The following is a 21,702-nucleotide window of genomic DNA, read 5'->3' as shown; positions in this document are numbered from 1 at the left end:
TTAGAATCAGACTCAGTAGGAGATACGAGGAGCAGCAGTGAGCTCCGTGAGACACAGAGAGTCTCATTGGGAGGTATGGCGTGAGCGGTGGAAGGCTCTGACCTCAGGGTGTGTGCTGATTGCAGGGTGCTGTTCAGTTTCTGCTGCACACACTGATGATCAGGATGCTTCTGTCTGTGCCTGCCCACTCTCTAACATCAGCTGCCAGTTGCAATTGGCCATGACTGAAGGAGCATGTCATGTCTGTCAGTCACCTTGCTCTGATCTCTCCATCATGCTGGATAAAATAAAGCCATGTGTGTTGTTTGTGGTTCTGTAGTTACATGTAAGTTGAAACTTACAAGCAAAACTACATCAAATAAGTCATTTCCTCCACAGTGTTATTCCTGCACTGACACATTGTTTGTGCAGCTGATATTCATACACCTGAAAATACATCATACTGGCTCAAGCTAAACTGAGGTTAAATGAGTATTGAAATAAAATTATTTCAGCATTAGTTCCTTTTTGAAGGGTTAACTCATCGTTCTGCTTGCAAGGAAAAGTTAATTATATCCTTTGGGAAGTGTGGAGGACAGGACTGATGATGTTGTGCTCTGTGTAATGTGATTTATGGGGAAATAATCAGGTGCATCCAGTCAGACTGATATAGTATTATGAGAAGCAGCAGAAGTAGAGGTGAGTTGACTTGTGTTAGTGACAGAGATGGAAGGTATCACTCATCAAGAGTGGATTTAGAAAAACAAATTTTGCTTGAAAGTATCTGTATTCAGCTGCCAAAGGCTGGTAATTATCAGCTCATTATTTCAGCTTGACTCATGAAGAGCAGCCTTTCCCCGACTTCAGATGCTGTTTGCTCAGTAAAAGTCACAGTCAGTATGGGAATAGTTAGATAGCCCTCACCTACTGTGGATCAAACCCATATACACTTAAACAAAACCATTAAAAACTAAGGATAATTCTGACTGAGCTTAAAGGTAACAAAAAAACTGATATATGTTGTGACATATAATCGCTTTGTCAGTGGACCTCTGCATCTACATATTATGCTTTAGGTATTGTCTGTGTCTGCTGTTGACATTCTGGGATGCCGTAACCACTACAGGGATGACAACAAAAACACATGAATAGGTTTAGGCAGCAAAAGTATGTAGGTATGTTTAGTCAACAAAAGCACAAGACAACAATCATCCTGCAGAGGAAGCAGACTGCCGTGACCCTCAACATGGCACTACTGAATGTATGTTCACTATCAAACAAAACTTTTCTTATCAGTGAACTGATTTTAGATCATAAGATTGACAGTTTGTTTTTAACTGAGACATGGCTGGGCACAGATGCACCAGCTGCCCTCATTGAAGCTACCCCACCAAATTTAAAATTCACTTTCTCCTCGAGGAGCGTCAAAAAAGGTGGTGGCACTGCCTCCATCTACTCAGACAGGTTTGTTTTTAAGAAAGTGTCATTTGACAGTGTCACCACCTTTGAATACCATGCCTTTGTTTTTAGCAGCCCTCCTATTTTATGTTTGACAATCTATAGACCACCCAAACACTGTGCTAATCTTATTACGAATTCTCGGATTTACTTTCAGTTATCCACACCTCTTACAATAAAATTATTATCTCCGGTGATTTTGACTTACACATTGATAATCGGTCAGACCCGTCGCCTCAGAGTTTTTAAACCTGCTTAACTGCATGGATTTTATTCAACATGTCACTGAACCCACTTACAACAGACACACTCTGGATCTTGTCATAACCTCCGGCCTGTCCACCAGTGTGTCCTCTGTTGTTGACTTGGCATTGTCTGACCATTTCTGTGTCTTGTCACTGGTTTTATTCAAGTCAAGTCAAGTCAGTTTTATTTTTTTTATGTTTTTAACTTGTAAAGCACTTTGTGCTACATTAAATGTATGAAAAGTGCTCTATAAATAAAGTTCACATGTAAATAAAGTACATGTGCTCCTAAACGAAAAAAATAGGAACACACAAAGAAAATTAGGCAGTTCAAAATATTCCAACACGGACTATATTAAATCAATAATAGCATACATATTTATAGTTTGTGCACATGTGCACTCCTTCTCCATCTCTGTGAGTGAGGCGGCTGTTAACTGAAGAAATCCACAAGCAAAGCATATTTTGGCCAAAATGATTAATTGCTAATCGCCAAATAATTATAAATCTGGACTTTTATCACTTAGTGGTACTTGTTACTTTCTTCAATGACCTAAGTTAACATTTGCACTTTGTGTAGCTAATGTAAGCAAGCAACCGCCCTACAATAATTTGGACCATAAACGTTAATAAGCAATAATCCTGGAAGGTGTAACAGGAACATAATGGGAGCTGCAGTGATGGTGAGTGATGGCACATGTTACAGCCTCCTCGCTTAATTGTTGAGATGACTTATATGTGTGTTAGCTAATTAACGATGTCTAAAGTCAATATGGATGTAAATCAACTGCAAGGTATTTGTCAGCTGCGGAGGTTGATTCTTGTTCTTGAACTATTTGAATTTGATGCAGTGATCTGAAGTTCAAAGCAGCAATATACAGATAGTTGGACCGCTCATCACTCAGTGTGAAGCATCAGAGTTAGGCTGGTAAACATGAGTGTGTGTGCATGTGCCATGCAGTGGCACCTCTATCTGACTACAGTATTTTCAAGAGTGTTGGACGTCTGAACACATGGCCAGTGTTTTTTCATTGGCTGGGCAGGCTGAGAATGAGGCTCCCTGTTGGGGGCCACAACCTGTGCTGGTGGAGTCCTGACATGGTTTCTTAGAGAGCAGAGGTCGAGTAGAGACTCATGCCTCTTGTGCAGACCGTCAGCAGCCAGGCCTGATCAGCTGGGACTATGGCTAGCTGCCACAGTCCCAGGTGCCCTGGTTAGGGATGAGAATTGATAAGTTTTATTGATAGCCAAAATCGATTCTGCTTATTGTCCAGTTCTTCATTGATTTCCTTCTTGATTCCTGATATGTCCTCTTTACAAATATAAAAATAATGTACATGATTATAGAGAACTCTCTCTCTCTCTCTCTCTCTCTCTCTCTGTCTCTCTCTCTAATTGTAATAGTATAAATAATTAATATATTTTAATGAATTAAAGTGAACGGGGTTGGGGGAGAGGAGAGAAGATGACTTGAGCCTCTTTTCCACTGCACAAAATACCCACTAACACCCCCTAACATCTGTCTTTTTATTGTAATGGAGAGGGATACAATCAATATACACAGTTACGTCAAATGACTCTGCAGTAGTCACAGGTATTTATCAGCTCTGGCTCTGATCGGCATTGAGGCACAAAATACCATCCATGTCTGTCCAAGCAAAAATCAATCCAAATTAGTCTGAATAATTAAGAGATGTATAAAGAGAGGCCTATCTATCTGTAACGTCAAACATGACACTTCAAATTAAAAATAAAGAAATAAATAAACTCATCTGCTGCAGAACTGTGTACACGGCTCTGATGCACTGGCAATGAGAAAGAAGTCTATAGCCTATAATTTTGGTGGCAAAGGGGTGTTGTTGAGATACTTGTTGAAAAAAGAATGGAGGTGACCCTTCTGCTCTGGATGGGTTGTGAAGGTGAACTGCCCATTGTGGAAGTTCCGAAGTGAAGAGGTCTACAGTATATTCTACACTTTTTTCTCTGTTGTTCACAAGTTTTTACAAATATCTTGGGCTCACTTAGCAGTGGCAGGAGATCCTTCCTTTAGAGAGAACACAGCTCACTGAGCAGGTTAGTTATGAATAAATATGTGGCTGGAGAGGTGCGTTCCACGTCACTCCTCAGTGCCCCTCTGAGCTGCTGTCTCCTGCCCCACTGCCCCTGCCAGGCCTTCACCACCGTCTCCTCACCCTCACCCATCAGATAGCCTTCCAAGCTGAGAGACCCTGGTCAGTGGAGTGGTGGGTTCAGGCTCCAGCAGCTATCAACCAGCTGTCGCTGCCCATAGAAGGAGCTGTGGCCTTCAGAGGGTTTTAATCTTTTGTTTTTGGCTTGGGGGCTGCTGGAGATGCTGTGTGGAGGAGAGGGAGGAGGGGTGTTCCTGACTGGAGCGCCACAATCAAGAGTGGGGTTAGAAAAGGCTGGAGTGGAGTTTTACTTGAGTTGCAGCCAATCTTGATAAGTCACACAGGATTGAGGATTGCACACTAGTGCTCGCTTTCGGGAAATGGGTTCCTAAAACCTGTATGCTCTTTTACTGTGCTATCTGGGCAAACAGTTCCGAGTTAGTTGAACACTGATTTCAGAGGTAAAGGTACAGAAGGATATGATCTCACTCCTGTTTTTTTTAAACCTATTTTATTGGTAATGCAAAATTTTTTCTTTCTTTTTTTTCTCTTAAGCACTGATTGGACTGCTGTTCATTGATTCTCGGAGCTGATTTGGCTTTGGGGTATTAAACTGTTTAATTAATTCATGATGTAGAGTGAAAAAATATTGGCAGAGAATGCCTATATAGAGTCCAGAGTTTTGTAATACCCTGCTAGTAACAGTCATAGCGGTAGTAGAAGTAAGTCAAATTGCATTTCTTTAGGTAGATCTAAATAGATCTGTACAAGAGGGACATGGATGTTGGTTAGTTCATTGCCTATATGCTACATATGAACACATTAGATTGATTTGCTTAAACAGGTTCAGTTAATCTATGTTCAACTAAAGCATGCTGTGTGATCTGTGTTCAAAATCCATATCAGCATCCTCTTACCTTTTGTGAACACAAGCCTGCGCAGTCCTCCCTCCCTCTGTAAATGTCCCTACAGTTTTGCAGTAGTGTTGGATAATCCAGCCCATTCAAAGTTGTCAAATACTGCCACTTTGTCAGAGACTGTCGGTAATGATGTAATCTAAGGAGATGGAATGTCTAAATTAGTCATGGAATGAATAGGGTGGGGGTATGTGTGGTGGATGGGTCCAAGATATTGCAGACTTAAATTTGCAGACTAAAACCATAATGTTTTGTTTTGTTTTTTTTTCTAAATTTAACCACATGCTTTTTTTTGCCAAATCCCAACCAGCTGCTTTTGTCAATGTTTAGTTTTGGCTGGAACATCAACAGCATATGCAGAGGGATACCAAGAGTGTAATATGTGGACATAGAAGTCCACTCTCAAAGCAGCGATATGTGATGATTTGGGATTAGAAGGTGTTGGATTATATGATTTTTTTTTCATGTTACATATCCACAGATTATATCCAGTGGTGTTATGGAGGGCATACAAATTTATACGGGGTATACCCACCTCTTTTTCTGGCTGTTTTCACATTATACCTACATATCAGCTAAAAACCCATTGAAATATTACATTCATTGTCTGTAACCACTTGTCCTCATAAGGGTCGCAAGTGTGCTGGAGCCTATCCCAGCTGACTAATGTAAATGTCCATGATGTCATTATTCTATTGCCATTACATAGTGCAATCAGTATTTACTTCATAATATTAAATTAAGGTAAAGGAGTGCTGGCACGGCAGGAGAAGCAAAGAAATAAAGGCTGCAAAGGGCAAACAGTTTGAAGTCCAGTGGTTAATAAATGTATTGCCCAAATGTGTTTTGTGACATGTTTACTGGCTGCCTATTATTTACATACATACATATATATGTATTTTGAAGCGTTGCAACGTTGATTTGAACGCTGCATTAGTTGGTGGTGTGATGGAGGAGGGAATATAACATTGCAGGTTTTAAACACACACACACACACACACACACACACACACCTCGACATAAAGCTTCAGTCGGTCCACACCTGTCCGTCAACAGGCACGGATCAGCACGGCTCGGAAGCCTATGTGCTCCTGAGCAGCTTCTCCTCAGCGGCGCAGGATCAGCCCGGCGGTCAGTGCTGTCACTCAGACAGAGTCTCCAGCCATGAGGAGCACCGCCATCGGGACAGCGCCACTCTGCCACAGGATCGCCTTTAACCGAGGAAGCAGCGCAGAGTTTCCCAAAGACTTCCAGAGTTTGTGCGGATTATTCCAGCAGCAGGACGCCAGCAGCTTGCTTTGTGTGCGTACGTCCATGATCGGGGCGGCGAGCAAACTCAGCAAAGGTGAGCCAATTAATGACAAATGTGCAGTCTGACACTGTCACAGCTCTGAGCTGAACTCGGTCTCAAAGTTTCTGCAGTCCATCAACCAACGTTGTAGTTTGTGATTTTGGGCTATAGAAATAACATGGATTTGACTCGACGAGGTTCGTTGTTTGTTTAACAGATATGCCAATGATATATTTGCAACTTGCCGGACTTTTCTTGCCAAGTTGTTCATATATAAAGAACTATATTGTTATGATCTGGATATATTAGGAAAATGCCTAGAAAACTATATTTTATAGTCCCCTTATTATCTATTCAAGATATGTTACAGATTTTTTTTTTGGGGGGGGGGGTGTCTTTTTTTCTTATTGTCAGGTAATTTTCTTGTAACTTTTTAGAACCCAAGACAATTTGCTCAGGTTTGAAAGGATTAAATTGATGGATTTTCAAACTTGATAACAAAAAATATTTGAAAATGTTTAAATAGATAGGCCATAATAGAAAATACAGTGACAAAAATACATACGTCAGTAATTGCTACAAACTGAAATAAAGAAATGAGAAAGGCTTAAAACTGGAGTGAAGTCCTTATCTTATTTCATTCAATAGACAGTTTATTAGTTGTTGTATTTTGGAGGGTAATATTCTGTGGCATATTTGGAAAATGAAGTCTGGTTTTAGTTCGCTGAAACATTGAGGCAACATGTCCCATATGAAAAGAGTACAACTATCTATCCCAAATGTATGTTATTATAAAAAGAGGATGTCCCTATAGCCATACTGGTCTACTGTCTTGGTGTTATGCAACGGCATATTTGTTTCATAGAAATTCATAACTTAGTATGTGAAATGCTTTATCACAACTAATTGATGTCAGTTTTAACACTATATTACAGTATGGAAAGATGTCATTAAAAAAGAGTTTCCCTCATTTGGTGAAATTGCACAAGAGAACGTAGAGCACATCTCCCGAGGCCTGTTTGGTTTATTTTTTGAGATAACTTCTTTTTGTTTTCCTAACCTCTGTATCTTTCAGTATGGACATAACAGACAAGCAGGAAAACAATGTATTCATTGTCATTTCAATAATGGCAGCGTTGTCTCATTACTTTCATTCTTTCATTCTGTAAGACAATATAGATAACAACTCTGTGTCATGCTGAAATAGTGGATTGGGATGAGATGGACATGCAGAATGAGTTACAACTATTGAGTTAAGCTCAGCACTTGCTTTCATGTTCTACGTCACCGTAATGTGACAGCTCTCTTAACAAGTCTTAGTATCGTTTGCAGAATCAGAATCTATTTGCCAAGAATATTTAGTGTGGGAGGAATTTGACTTCAGATGCTTTCACTTGATAAGCATTTGGTTAGACATTTCACATAGGTTACACAAGGGAAAGTAGACTTGTAGGCAAGTGTAGAAAGTGCTACATGTTGTATAATTTATTTGAATATCAATACATGCTTAGAGCTGTATTCATTGATATTTTTTTTAAACATTTTTAACATTGATTCTCAACAAATTGTTGCAAATTGTTGTATTAATTGAGTCATTATTTTTATTTTTTAAGCCCCTTTTGGCAGTCTCTTTCAGCAAAATACAGCTGCAAATGACAATTCCAAGGATCAAGCCATCATGGACCTTTAAAACTTGAAAGCTTGGGAGGATCAAGATCTTTGAAATGTTTACGACACATGCATTAAAGATAACTACAGGTTTTTTGACAATCGGGCAGATGCTTGTTTATTTATGGCCAAATCTAGTCCAGACCATGCTCTTCTTTGGCAACAATATTGCTTCCTATTGGTTAATGACAGAAAAATTTCGTGAACATGCTTCTATGGCTTAGTAAAAAATATCCACTGAGTTTGTTGATGTTTGGACAAACTGTTGTTGAATAATGACCAAATTTTGTGAAAGGTTAATGCACTTGTTTCGAACTGGTGGCGCCCCCTGTTGAGTGATTTATTGGCACAATGATTGAGGAGTTAGGCCTATCTATGTGCTGAGCCAAACTTAATGTAAAGTCCATTGTCAATATCAAAACACAATGAGATAGTGACAAACTTTTGATAAGATTGGTCCAGTAATGATAAATACAACATTTGGTATAACTTGGACCTATGATTTAGGAGGAGATGTTTTGAAAATGTTTTTTTTTTTTTTGTTTTTTTTTAAAGGATGAAAATGTAGTCAGGTGGACCTCAGTGATCTTGAGGCTCTATTGTAAAGCACACTGAGCTGGAATTGTAGAATTTAAAGTCAATAGGATTCATGGTGCGAGGGGTGTGTCCTCTCCAAAACTGAATATTTGGGCCTTAATTATAGCACCCCCATCTGGCTGATTGGCATCATGTTTTTTGAGCAGCACTGGCACACAGCTTGTAATCCTTGGTGAAACTGTGATGTGTCTATGATGTACAATCTCACAGGAATTTCTGATGAACACTTCTGATGCTAAAAATATAAATTCACATCAAAACAATTGGGTTTCAAACCTTCGGGGCTTAAACTCCAAACAAGCTGTGATAAATACATCGCACACCACCTGTCCAACAGCAGACATCAGGTTTGAGGCTAGCTGGTGAACAAAGTGGAGCACTTAGCAACCTTCAGAGGCAGATTTTTTTCTGACAAGCTGGTAGAGACCAAATCGGCATTAAAAAGCCAGTGAATGTTGTACTGATCATTTTCAGGTGGCCAGACTAACCATTTATATTCTCAGCATGTCTCACACACATTTTCTACTAAAATACTTACAACTCTTTTTTGTTGCCTCATTTGAATGCATGGATAAGCCTCCCTCCCCAGCATGAAAATACCACACTGACAGACGAAGAGACAAAGAGAATTTCAAGGTCAGGAAAATACCAAACTGTTGGAGTGCTGCTTTAAGTGGTCATAGCACAGCTGTTGTGAGCCAGTGTTGTCAGTTCTTGATTGTTTTGTTACATCTCAACAGCAACCATCCCAATAAACAGAAAAGAATGTAGCTACAAGTAAACACGTTACACGTTACATGTTACACGTTAGGGGGCGCTGTGGAGTCATTTTTCCACACCCATTTCCAAAACCACCAAAATACAATTTTTTTCGCTAGGCTGGACGTGCATACCAAGATTCATGAGTTTTTGAGCAGGTTTAGACCTCCAAAATTGTTATTCATTTGGCGGAAAGATAATAATTCCTTGCATTCCAAGAGGGTGCTCGCACCATTCAGTACTCAGTTCCTGATAATTATGACAGAAAAATGACATTATACTACTGTGTGCAAAGTGACATAGTGTTTATGTACCTGTAGATGTGTGGCTCATTACCATCTACTTAAATATCAAATACTTTATACCATATCCCATTAAATCGGTGCCACCTAGCTGGACCACATTTTACACACACACACACACACACGCACACACACGCACACACACACACACACACACACACACACACACACAGAGGTAAAAGAGCAAGCAGCTGTGACATTGTCACTTCTGTTTCTTTACTACTTTTCTTTTTTTTGTTACAAAAAACTTCCATCTCTGATCTTTTTTCTTGTTAGGCCAGCCTTCGGACAGTGCCTGAAGAAGTGGTGTCTGAGTTAAATGGCCAGTGTTTGAGCTGGCCTTCAGCCTTTTCTTTGTTTCAAAACAAAGCAGCATGAGCTCTGACATTTTCCAGATGATCTGCTGTTGCAGATGATGACAAAGAATCCTGCAAGGAATCTTGAGATGTCTTCTTTCTTTCTCTTTTTTTTCAGTCAGGCAAAAATGAGGGTTCTACCACTCAGCATGGTACAGTCCAAATTCTGTATTCTACGAGACAATTAGATATACGTAACTACTCATCCAAATGTGTCTGTTTAAAAAGTTGATTGGACTCACTGCACCCTCAAAGAACAGTGGAAGTTTTAAAATGCCTCCATGAAAACAAATCAAACAAAATGATCAATTAGACATACAATACACATTGTAATATGTATTGTCTTGATATGTACATCACCTGAATTTTGGCAGTGCATGTAATGAAAGAAAAATAGACTTGAAGCATAAAAATACACTTTTGGTCACAGATATACACAGATGAAATGTGAGATGTTGCATGATTGAATGAAATACCTGTAAAAAATGTTTCTATGAAACACTCTCTGTCAGGACAAGCTGTGAGACTAACTGTGTTAGATTGATGCTGGTTGTGGTAAGCACACTGCTGCTGTTGTGGAAATGTGTTGTGACTTCAGTCAGGCCAGTACCACAGGGTCTCCCTCTCACTGGCTGTCCTCAGGTGTTTTTATCCCACAGTGGCTCTGCCCTCACCTTTACAGTCTCTGGGACATCTCAGTGGTTTGGTTGTACTTGTGTCAAAGTTTGACACAAGTACAAGTACACATTCTTTTTGCTTCATGGTAGGCAGGTGGATAAGTCATGCCGGTACATAACTCTGTGCGGCGGATTTTTAAGGAAGACAAAGTTGTTGAGTTGTTGTCTTTATTAAACTTGTGTGGTATGGATTAATTGTGTAGGTGTTTTTTGTGCATATAATTACTCTCAACATGTACGTAGAGAAATGTTGTATTAATATATGTAATAAATGAGTATGTAGTAAGTGAGAGCATGCACTGTTCACTACTGCCTCCCTAGCTGTGAAATTTCACTCTGAAGAATTCTGAATATTGTAAAAATTAGGCAAACCTAAGGAGGAAACTCGTAAGTTGGATATGAAGATGCCCATCAATAGCTTAGCCCTGTCCCAGAACAGGGGCTGTTATTAATGTGCGTGCTAACATTCGGTGGTCTGTTGGAGCTGCACGCTGTGAACTACTTTCACTCTGGTAAAATCTGGAAGCAGGTTGTGTGTCTGTGGTTCTGTGGTTGTCTTTTGCTGAATAATACTGAAGGCTTCATGTGGAAGTAAAGGATACTCTTGGAAATATGGAGTTAGTTCAGTTGTATAAACACAGGCTGCAGTAATGATCCTAAAGGCATTTCTGTAAACAGAACTAACCACTCCCAGACCGCCTGAGACACTGAGTTATCAGCTTACAATTGAAGTGTTTTGTAAAAAGCAAACAAAACAACAACAAGAACAACAATTCAAAATATTAAAAGTACAATATAACAAACACTGTTAGATTTGAATTTGCTTTTCACACTCTCACAATCCAGCCTATGTTGTAATACATCTAAATATATATATATATATATATATATATATATATATATATATATATATATATATATATATATATATATTTTTTTTTTTATATTTTTTTCATAAAAAACTGCACTGTCTACGGTGTTTTTGTGTGAAATGAAAGAAAATAACAAACTTTTGCCACATGCCTGGTGCTAAGTTCAAATCACCATTTTCTCACAAACAGCCCCCACTTTATTCAATAAAGGTTAATTTGTATTTAAAATTAAGTCCTCTGGACATGGATCAAGAGGTCCTGACAAGGACAGAAAATGTCTGTTGAGGGGCGCCCAGTAGCTCAGTTGATGGAGCGGGTGCCTCATGTGCAGAGGCTGTGTCCATTGCTGCAGCGGCCGCGGGTTCAAGTCCGGCCCTTTGCTGCATGCAGTCCCCTCTCTCTCCCCCTTTCATGCTGTCTGTCCTATCCAATAAAGGCACAAAAAGCCCTTAAAAATATCTTTAAAAAAGAAAATTTCTGATTAAACTTTGCAAATTGTTCAGTAATCCATTTCCCTGCTGTGCATAAGCATTAACCCTAAGTGAGTTATTTCAGTACACTCCAAACAAACTGATAACAGGTCTTCTTAATACATTTTAAAGGTGAAAGTGATTCTGCTGGCTCTGAGTGGCCACACTCATGGAGCGTTGCCACCAGCAGCTCAGTTTGGTATGCATATTTTTGCATGTCTATTGTGAAAAGTTTTTTGAAAAAACCTTTAGTACCAAGGTACCTTTGCAGCAAGTATAAACAACCCCACCCATATGTAAGAAAACTGACTGCGGTGGAACATTAAACAGAGGGGTCTTGGGTCTAGGTACCTCTTCATAGGTGGTACTGTTGGTTCCAAAAGTATTATACTGAAAGCCTTTGGTGAAAACGTGGCTCCAGAGGCAGAGTGTAAAGCCTGCTGTCAGTCCGTCTCCTCTGGCTGCATCCCACTGCCTCACTGATTTCTCTCCCTGAGTCTGTGTCTTGGTTGTTTTGACAGTTTTTGGACAGTCTCTCTTTGAACTCATTTATGGTGTTGTAACTGTTTGTTTCATAAAAATGACGGAATTTTATTTATTTTTTTAAAGATTATTTTTTCGACTTGATTACGCAACCGCTAAAGACTGACAGGAAAGGGGGGTGAGATAATGGAGAGGACATGCAGCAAAGGGCTGGAGGTTGGAATCAAAAACTGCACCATGAGCTAGAGGTTGCCCCGGAAGTAGTTGTGTCAAGAATCAAAAAGTACCTTATTTCACACCACATATCATCATAGAGTGCAATTAATAATTTCACACCTATTGTTATTGTAATATAACATGCATCTGTTTCTATTATAGCTGTGCCTCTCTCCCCCTCTCTCCCCCTCTCTCTTTCGCTTTCCTTTTTGCCATGATTGTATTTCATTTGTTATTTACGACATCTATTGCTCGTCTGTCCGTCCTAGAAGAGGGATCCCTGATCATCCTCTACTGCTCTTCCTGAGGTTTCTTCCTTTTTTTCCCCCGTTACGGGGGTTCTTTTTCGGGAGTTTTTCCTTGGGTGATGTGAGGGTCTAAGGGCAGAGGGATGTCGTATACTGCGAAGCCCCCTGAGCCAAACCATGTTTTGTGATAATGGGCTCTATAAATAAAATTGACTTGAAAAATTGACTATGAACAACTGCTCAACAATTTCAACTGATTCTGTCACTGGTTTTAGATGCTGGCTGGCTTGTATTGAAGATATCCTGTGGTCTTACAATATTTAGTGTGTATTTTGTAGTGCCACATGGGGCTGGGCAATATGGCGAAAAATTAAATTAATACATTTTTTGTGCTTTAAAATAAAAGCAAAATGAAAAATTAGAGGGTTTTAAATCAGTATTGCATATTTCACAGTTATGAATATAACAGCAACATACAGTTGAAACAGTAGAGTATTGAAAATGATCAATTCTGAAGTTTGATGTTAATAATGTTATTGGTTGTGTTGAAATTGTGTTGAATGAGCATAGGTCTGTTGTAGTGGAGTCAAACGACATTCCCTCCAGCTCTCTGTGATTTTTTCACATGTACAGTTGTACAGAAGAGGCAGGGTGGCTTGGTAGCACATACCTGGGGCAGATAGTTTCCAGCATGTGAATAAACCTGCAGGCTTTTCTTCTGTATATATGGATACCGTATCTTTAGTGATATGTAGTATGACTGCATCAGTAATAGCTTTGCAGCGAGCGGCTTTCCTGTCATACAGGACACAACAGTAAAATGATTTCACTAACGTCGACTGCTTTTTACAGGCTGTTTGTGGGCTGACGTGGTCTTGTTCATCTTGGAGTGAGACACATTTCTCAGACCACTCAGCAGCATGCCTCGTTTGAGATGTTGAAATAAATCAGTCACGCTGCTGCCTTTAGTCTCAGCAGCTTTTGAACAAACTTTGTAGTGGACTGTGGTTTGTTCGAGATCTGGCACTGCAAAACCGAACGATGAGTCAGATTTTGATTTCTAGTTTTTCATTTTAGAGAAAAAAATTGCATTAATTGACAAAATCGATTTATCGCCCAGCAGTGCCACACAGTGGGCACAGAAAGTTGTCCAAATTTTGCAACTTCCAGCACTACACACTCCATGCTGGAAAGATCATTTCACCGCTGGGTGCAGTGAAGGAAAGGAAAGGAAATGCATGGCTTTGCGATACAGCGTCCCTTCAGTATCCCTGATTAGCACAAAGTGCAAAGGACTATTCATTGCTGCTTGCAGCTTTAATTTTATTTCTATATTTTTTATTGGTATGTTATGATTTCTTTATGTTCAGAACAGAAAGGACAGAAAAAGAAAATGGATAAAGTACAATGCATACTGATGTTAGCATTATGTTTATAAAAGAAATTGCTAAGAATCTTCTATGACCTTTACCCCGCTTAGAAGCATAATGCTGCATTCAATTTGGGACGATGTCACACCCAGGCTGACCATGTTCCAGTGCTAACTGTGAAAACAATGCAAGATGTTGACAATACCAACTCTAGCCAGTAAAGCCATTGTTAGCATGTCCACAGTTAGACAGGACTGTGTGTATGACTGTTGAAGTGACACAAATAAGACAGAAGTGTGAAGTAACAGTATGTTAATGCAGCTTTCACTACTGTTGATTTGTGGAGCATACTGGATTTTCAGATCTGGGTTCTCAGCCCACGTCTTCACATGTTGCAGTGGACCTCCGTGTCTAACTATTACATTTTAGGTATCCCTCTGCTTCTGCTGTTTATGTTCCGGGATGGTGCTGCCGTGATGTCAACAAATGCACATGGTGGGATGACACTGCAGGTGATTATGTTTAGACAACATGAGCATGTGGCAACCAATGCTTTAACATCAACAGACACACATGCTGACCTTGGTGGTTTGGATTAGGGGGTGGGAGGCACATGGTAAGGTGTAGAAAAAAAAACATCACACTCAGACGAGAAGCCAATACCGCACTCCTGCATGAAAGTCTGGGGTTTGTTCGACTCATCCACCTCCCTCCTTCCCCCCATTAGGTACTTTCCCACTCCTCATATTATGTTGTCACCGGCATCGTTTCAACTTGCTGCAATTCTGCCACATGTCGTGCGGATGCTACAGGTGCCAACCAGCTCTCCGGCTGCAACCAGTTCTGTCCAGCTGCATGCTCAGCTGAGGTGGTCCAGTGGCATTTCATGCACACGGGAAAGGTTCTTCTTTGTCTCGCAAACTTGCGCCAAAAGTATTGTCAAAGCGACAATATTTTACGAGTTGTGAATGAGAACAGGCTGGGTTCCTCCAACTTTCCAACAAGTCAGATATCTTGTTGGATGTTGAAATATCCGACTTGAAACTCCGACCGTCTGTGTTTTCAGGATTTTTTAAAAAAAAATCCCAATTCATTACAAGTCCATGTTGGATTCAGTGAGTTTGATATTTTGCAGGCTCACACACGTTCACTAAATGACTGTTAGTGGGTTATAGCTGGCAGAAGACCAAAGAAAAGAGCTGGACATGCTGGTCATGTTTTGTTCCATCTCTGCTTTGACAGCTAGCTCACAGGCAGTGTTTTCTTTACCTGTGAGTGTTGAGTAAGTACTGTAGACATTGTTAAAGACTTATTTCAGCAATATTAAGAAGGCCCTCATTATAAAACTGGGCTGTCTCAGCAGTAGAAAGATGCAAATAATTTTGAAATTGGTGCTAAACGAACACTTTACTCAAGAGGGACAAAAGCTACAACGAGTACAACGAGCTTCAACGAATGAGGACTGTGAAACAGTGACAGCTGGGCGGCTTTTGTTTTCCCATGAAACTTTTGTTTTCCCATGAAACAGTAAGTTAAAACATGCTTTTGATAACATTGAGGAAAGAAATATATAATTCAGTAACTCAGTCTTGGTTTATCAGCACTGGTTAGATGGAGGGAAGTTTACCACATTTCATCTACACATACTTACCACATGGTTTTGATAAAAAGCTGGTTAAAAAATTGGCAAAGTATTCCTTTAATGTCAGATTTAAAGGCGTGTAAAATGTGTGCCATGGCAGTAGTTATTATGGCTCTGCTTAGGATCATTCTTAATTTTTCAATCTTAGCAAAAAAACATGTATATCATCCAGCACCTACATATTGTGGGGTACAATGGACATTTCAGTGACAAGTGAACCTGTTAAGTATTTTTAATCATTGTTGTCATTACCATTTATTACGTAGATTGCACAATAGGCTTGTACTACAGAAAAAAATACACTTAATCTTTCTCATCTGTGTCCTCCGTCTTTTCTCTTCTAAACTGTAGTAGCTGTATGCATGTCTGACAAGGTATCTTTTACATACACACACACACACACAAACAGAGTCAGTGTTGTGCAATGTGATCCCTGATCCCTCTTACCCTACTCTCCATCCATGTGTGTTGTACTGACAGAGGCCGACAGAGCCTCATCTATTTTTAGAAACCTGAAGTTGTAAAAAACAAACAAACACACATTAAAAATGTACTTTAAAATGTATTGCATATTTAGGACCCAAGATCCTTTTCTTTTCTTATTTTTATAAAAGCTGTTTGATACTGCTTGAAAGCTCAGACACGCCAAACCAACATCAGAGAACTAGCGGCAATGAAAGTCAGCTGTTGTGTCGCCTCATGTCGCTGTGTTTCAGCCAAAAAGTTGCACATGAACACACAATAAAGACCACAACTGACGGCCCGCTAGCATGTATGCACCTGTGCAAGAGTAAATATCCATACCATGCATCCAATACTGTCTCTATACCAGCAGACAGGGATCATCTGGTATTATCTTTCAAAAAGTGAAACTTTAAAGACTGTCAAGGCATTATTAACCAGTTAGATCATTAACAACTCAATCCAACATATTTAGTGTGCACCAGTGAACAAAAACACAAACCATCAGGAAACATCTCTGCTTAAGAGCTCAGTGGCTCTACTTTCCTCACTTCTGTTTCTCTTCTTGAGCTGAACTGCCAATCAGTGACTTCACACACCACTGGGTTCCACTGCACTGCTCTCAGCTGAAAAAAAAGCTGGCAGGGGCTGACATGACAGGGGCCAAAAGCCTATATATCTATATCTATATCTAAATCTATATATTTTTTTAATGCCAACAGCCATGGCCGGGTTTGTCAGGTTGTCTGTCTGTACATCCCAATCCAGTGAACACGATATCTCAGGAACTCAAGAACATCTTTTATCCCTCAAGAACATCTTGAGGGATAAAATTTTATGGTCATAGGTCAAAGGCCAAGGTCACTGTGACCTTGTCTTATTCTTGTGAACGCAATATCTCAAGAAAGAACACATTGAGAGATTTTTTTTAATTTGGCACAAAACATTCAAATGAGTGGCGGTAATTGATGTTGTTATTTTCTTTTGTCAGATGGAAAAACCTGGTGGAGGCAGGAGGCATCAACTACCCAACATAACCTGAAGAACTGGAAGGTGAGCATGCATGTTTTGTGGTGGGTTTCATTTCACTAAACAAAAATCATGCTTTTTTCTACTACGTATGTTTACTGTATAATAATATTGCATAAAGATGTGTAACAGCTATAAGGTAAATCATAATGAAATTAAACCATAACCTTACCATGCAAACTATGCACAACATGTCATCTTAGCACATCTTTGAGAAGAGATTCTACCTGTACTGAATAAAAAAAGGCAAATGATCAATGCGCATCACACAAATTCTAGTTTCCTGCATGAAAGTCTGACACAGAACATGCTCATTCACCATCCCCACCTGCACACACTTACCCACCACCTTGCTAAAAAAGTTACACTTACTCCAATACTCATTCCAATGGTACTGACCTTTGGCAACAGATGAGGCCACAGGTTTCTGGTAGAAAAGTACGGGCCCCATACATATGCAGACCTAGTAGGCTCACGCCAGGACATTGACATTGATACTGACATCATTGAATCTCCAAGTGAACTCATGCATGCTTTGATCCACTTGGATTTCTGTTTTCTAGACTTTGTCTTGTAGTTTCCTCGCCTCACTTGATCTCACTTTCATGGATTCTATTTCTGACCCTCAGTCCACTTGTAAAGTGCACATCTTTTAGCCCCCACTATGAGGTTTTAGAACATTATTGAACATCATTTTTGTCACAGTGTTTTAGGTTGTCATTGTAACCTAAGCAGAAGAAAAGAAAGCTGTCTGCCCCAGGCTTCTACACTGAGAAGAGATTATTTCTACAGGTATCTAAATGCAGAGAAAAAAGTAGCCCCGTATTAAAATGAAAACAGAATTAAACCCTGCTATCAGAATCACTGCTTTTTATATAGGGTGTAATGTTAGTACCTCAGTCAAAGTTATGACACTCCTAAAGGTTATTAATATTAGTGATGTCTGGGAACAAGTACACATGATGATCTTAGATGATGGAGGATGGTGAGGGTGGACCTGCAGCGAGATCTGCTCTCTGTGGCTGTTTCTCAAACAGAAATCAATGCTGCTTAATTAATTGCCCAGCTACTATAATATTAGCTGTAATATTGTCTTAAGGGACAATCACACTCAGACGCATCACTAGAGAAGCGTTGCCAGCAAAACCATTGTTTCCCTGTTGTACAGGGCACTTGTTTTCTGGTGGTTTTGGGGCATGCATAAAAGTTAAGATATTTTCAACTTTTCAGTTCAAGGTGCGGAGTCGCACTGCTCATCAATGTCTATTTTGGCTGAAGTATTTTGGCAGTATTTACATACGAAGAGCTCATCAATGCTAGGTCTCCTCATTGCTCAATCAGAATACCCAAAGAGCAAATACCTGGAGCTGCATGTGCAGTCAAGTGAATCTTCCTGGTCAGCAAAGAAGAACATATTATATTATGCACACACAGCCCAGGCGCTCCCAGCTGTCTTTCCAGATGCGCCTCATGTAATGCGTCTCTGTGTTGTGATCGGCCTCTTAGGGCCAAGACACACCAAACAGACATCAGAGAACCAACAGCAAAAAAAAAACCCACTGCGTCAACTCATGCCCAATGTGTCTTGCTAAAAAGTTGTACATGAACACACTAAACCGATAGCCAACCAGCAAATGCATTCTGCGCCTGCGTGAGAGGAAATTCCTTGCCATGCCACCAGACTGCAGCTGTCTGTAATCACTCAAAATGGGAAACCTAAAGAACGTCTTGATGCTAGTTAGCCAGTTAGCTGATTAATAACACAATCTACAATCCTAACAATCAAAGGAATAAAACGTTTTTATTAACATAAAGAAAAACAAGCTTGTTCTGAACTCACTCCTGACTTTAGCTCTTGGTTTTCTTTCCTCACTTCTGTTTATCTTCTCGTGTGCTGAGCTGAACTGCCAATCAGAGTGATTTCATTCACCGACTGCCTGAGAAAAAGCAGATGAGGGTTCAGGAGGGCTGACAGTGCAGGACACAGTGCAGTGACAAGAACCATGAACACTCACCAGCAGGACAACATGGACCGCTGGCAGACTGTCAGCTTGGTGTGTCAGGGCCCTTGGAAACCATAATTATTCCGTGTCAAAGTGTTTATTCAGCCAACAGTAGTAGGTTACTTATAATGCTATAATTTTGTTGCAGATAAAAACAATCTAATTGAGGCTTTTTCAGGGCCCTATTACAGTGTCAGGAAGAGGGTTTCAGACACTGTTAGAAGACCCAACACCTGTACACCTGACACATAAGGTGAGGGTTTTAGCTTATGAAAGAAAGAATATACATGAAAATTCAGAAGGAAAAGCAGGCCAGTAGGGTTTGCCAACAGAATGTTGGCATATGTTTCACCATCAGCCAGATTCCACTACACTGCATACTTGATCTGGGCCTGAGGTTCCTGCCAGACACTGCAGGGAAACTCATTTCATAAGTGGTGTTAAAATATTAACCCTAGCCGCACAGCAGGAGGGTGTCACTTACGATTAAGTAATGAAAGAAATGCAGGTGTTGGCTGCAGGTAAGGCCATGAAGACAGGGACTCTATAGGCTGAAAGCCAGACACAGGGAGGACAGACACAATTTCCATGTCAATGAGCTGATGGAACAGGACGGATCAGCTTTCAGTTTCCACAATGTATGTAACACTGTAAAGCACCAAATTAAATGCAAATACTTCAGAGAATCCTGGCTCTGTTAAGGTCAGTTGTCAGTCAGTCAACACTGTAGTGCAGGTATTTGTTTTAGATGTTCATGGTCTCCAGGGGATAAATCTAAATGACTTTGGTGACTGTCTGAGTTTTGATCCAGCTGGTCCTAGCAGGTTACAGCTCTGAACTATCAGTGAAATATCTGTCAGTAGTATTTTTGTAGGTGGACTGGCACATATTTGTCACAAACTTTCATGGTTTTCAGTGGAGTTTTTGCACGCACACAAATACAGTCCTGCTGTTGGTTTCATGTTATTTCACTGGTGATCAAAAGTTAATGTGCCAAGAAATATACATGAAGCCAGGAAAGTGCTGGAAGATAACAGGATGCCATTACTGCGGAGGCATCTCCCTCCCGCCTGCGTCTGAATGCAAGCTGTACTGAGAAGTGTACAATTTTATACTTTAGCTTTACTTTCTGTGTAACGTTACTTTTGAAAATGATATCTAAGAGTTCAGGAAGAACCTGTGCAGTTCCCGGCTGCTCGACCAGAAGTAGCAATCTTCAACTTTGGAAAACAACTACAATTTCAAATTTGATTTCAAAAACATTATGATAGTTATTAACCCATTGATGTCCACAGTGAAATTTCAAAAATTTCCTTCACAGCATTTAAAGCACTAGCTGACCTAAGAACACATCAGTTGGGATTTTTCAAATCGGTCAATGTATAAGGCTACAGAGGCCATTTTTTAGTAAGGTACCTTTTTTAGGATTTAGTCACAAAGGATTTCTCGTTTTTTGATTTTCCATGAAAACACACCCCAAAAAAATAGGTTAGGAGTATCAGATCTTAATTATTTTTAAAACACACATTATCCAGACTCTTATGATACAGATTTAAAAAGAAAAATGATAATTCATCATTTTTTCTTGCTCCAATTTGACATTGTGCACATTATGAAGGCATTTTAGAATGTATTTCTATGGGGTTTTAAATGCGAAAATATGTTTAGACTCTCGGTCTTCCACCCCTACTGAATATCACTGTCACTCTGTCTCTCTGTCTCTCTCTCTCTCTCTCTCTCTCTCTCACTCTCTCTCTCTCTCTCCCTCACACACACACACACACACACACACACACACACACACACACACACACACACACAGAGAGAGAGAAATTAAACCCAAAGTCAGACACTTGACAAACATCTTTGGTCTGGAAATGCAGCTGCAGGTTTGCTCCAGTTCTGTTGGCAGCTGTCAGTCTTGATGAGAGGCACTTGCAGAAAGGTGCTTTAAAATACTGTAGATAGGACAAAATTTTAAAAAAGATTCAGTTTGAGCTGATTAACATGTTAACAGTTGATGCTGCACCTGCAGCTGCATTTCAAAGACCAAAGATGTTTGTCAACAAACAACTTGACTTTGGATTTCATTCTTTGTGTGTGTGTGTGTGTGTGTGTGTGTGTGTGTGTGTGTGTGCGTGTGTGTGTGTGTGTGTGTGTGTGTTTGTATATGTGTGAGAGTGAGTGAATGTTATTAAGCAGGGGTGGAGGACTGGGAGTCTAAACAGATATTTTATTCCCATTTAAAACCCCATAGAAATACAATATAAAATGCCTCTATACCGCGCACAATGTCACACTGAATTATTTAATGAATTATCATTTTTCTTTTTTATCTGTATTATCAGAGTCTGGACATGAAAATGTGTATGAAAAATTATTAAGATCTGATACTCCTACTAACCTATTGTTTTGGAAACAAAGGTCAGTAGTTCCTGTGTATTCTTATGGGGTAGTAAACCCTATAGGAATACATGGAAATCCATGGTCATAGAACCATATTTCTCATAGTTTCTCCCTAACAACACA

The 21,702-nt window shown here is 39.9% G+C and overlaps 1 protein-coding gene across 1 annotated transcript in view; it reads left to right on the top strand.

The window, feature by feature from the left end:
• The window catches only part of LOC121962526, a 54,163-nt gene that overhangs the window by 24,114 nt on the left and 8,347 nt on the right, over positions 1–21,702 (top strand). The window contains exons 2-4 of the mRNA XM_042512793.1: positions 5,828–6,073; positions 17,133–17,194; positions 19,713–19,811. Of these exons, the coding sequence (XP_042368727.1) occupies positions 5,828–6,073; positions 17,133–17,194; positions 19,713–19,811 (407 nt within the window). The remainder of the gene's footprint in view (positions 1–5,827; positions 6,074–17,132; positions 17,195–19,712; positions 19,812–21,702) is intronic.

This window comes from Plectropomus leopardus, chromosome 3, assembly GCF_008729295.1.
Source record: "Plectropomus leopardus isolate mb chromosome 3, YSFRI_Pleo_2.0, whole genome shotgun sequence".
Taxonomy (NCBI): Eukaryota; Metazoa; Chordata; class Actinopteri; order Perciformes; family Serranidae; genus Plectropomus; species Plectropomus leopardus.
The sequence above is the reverse complement of the archived record's forward strand: the minus strand, read 5'-3'. Positions and strand labels throughout refer to the sequence as shown.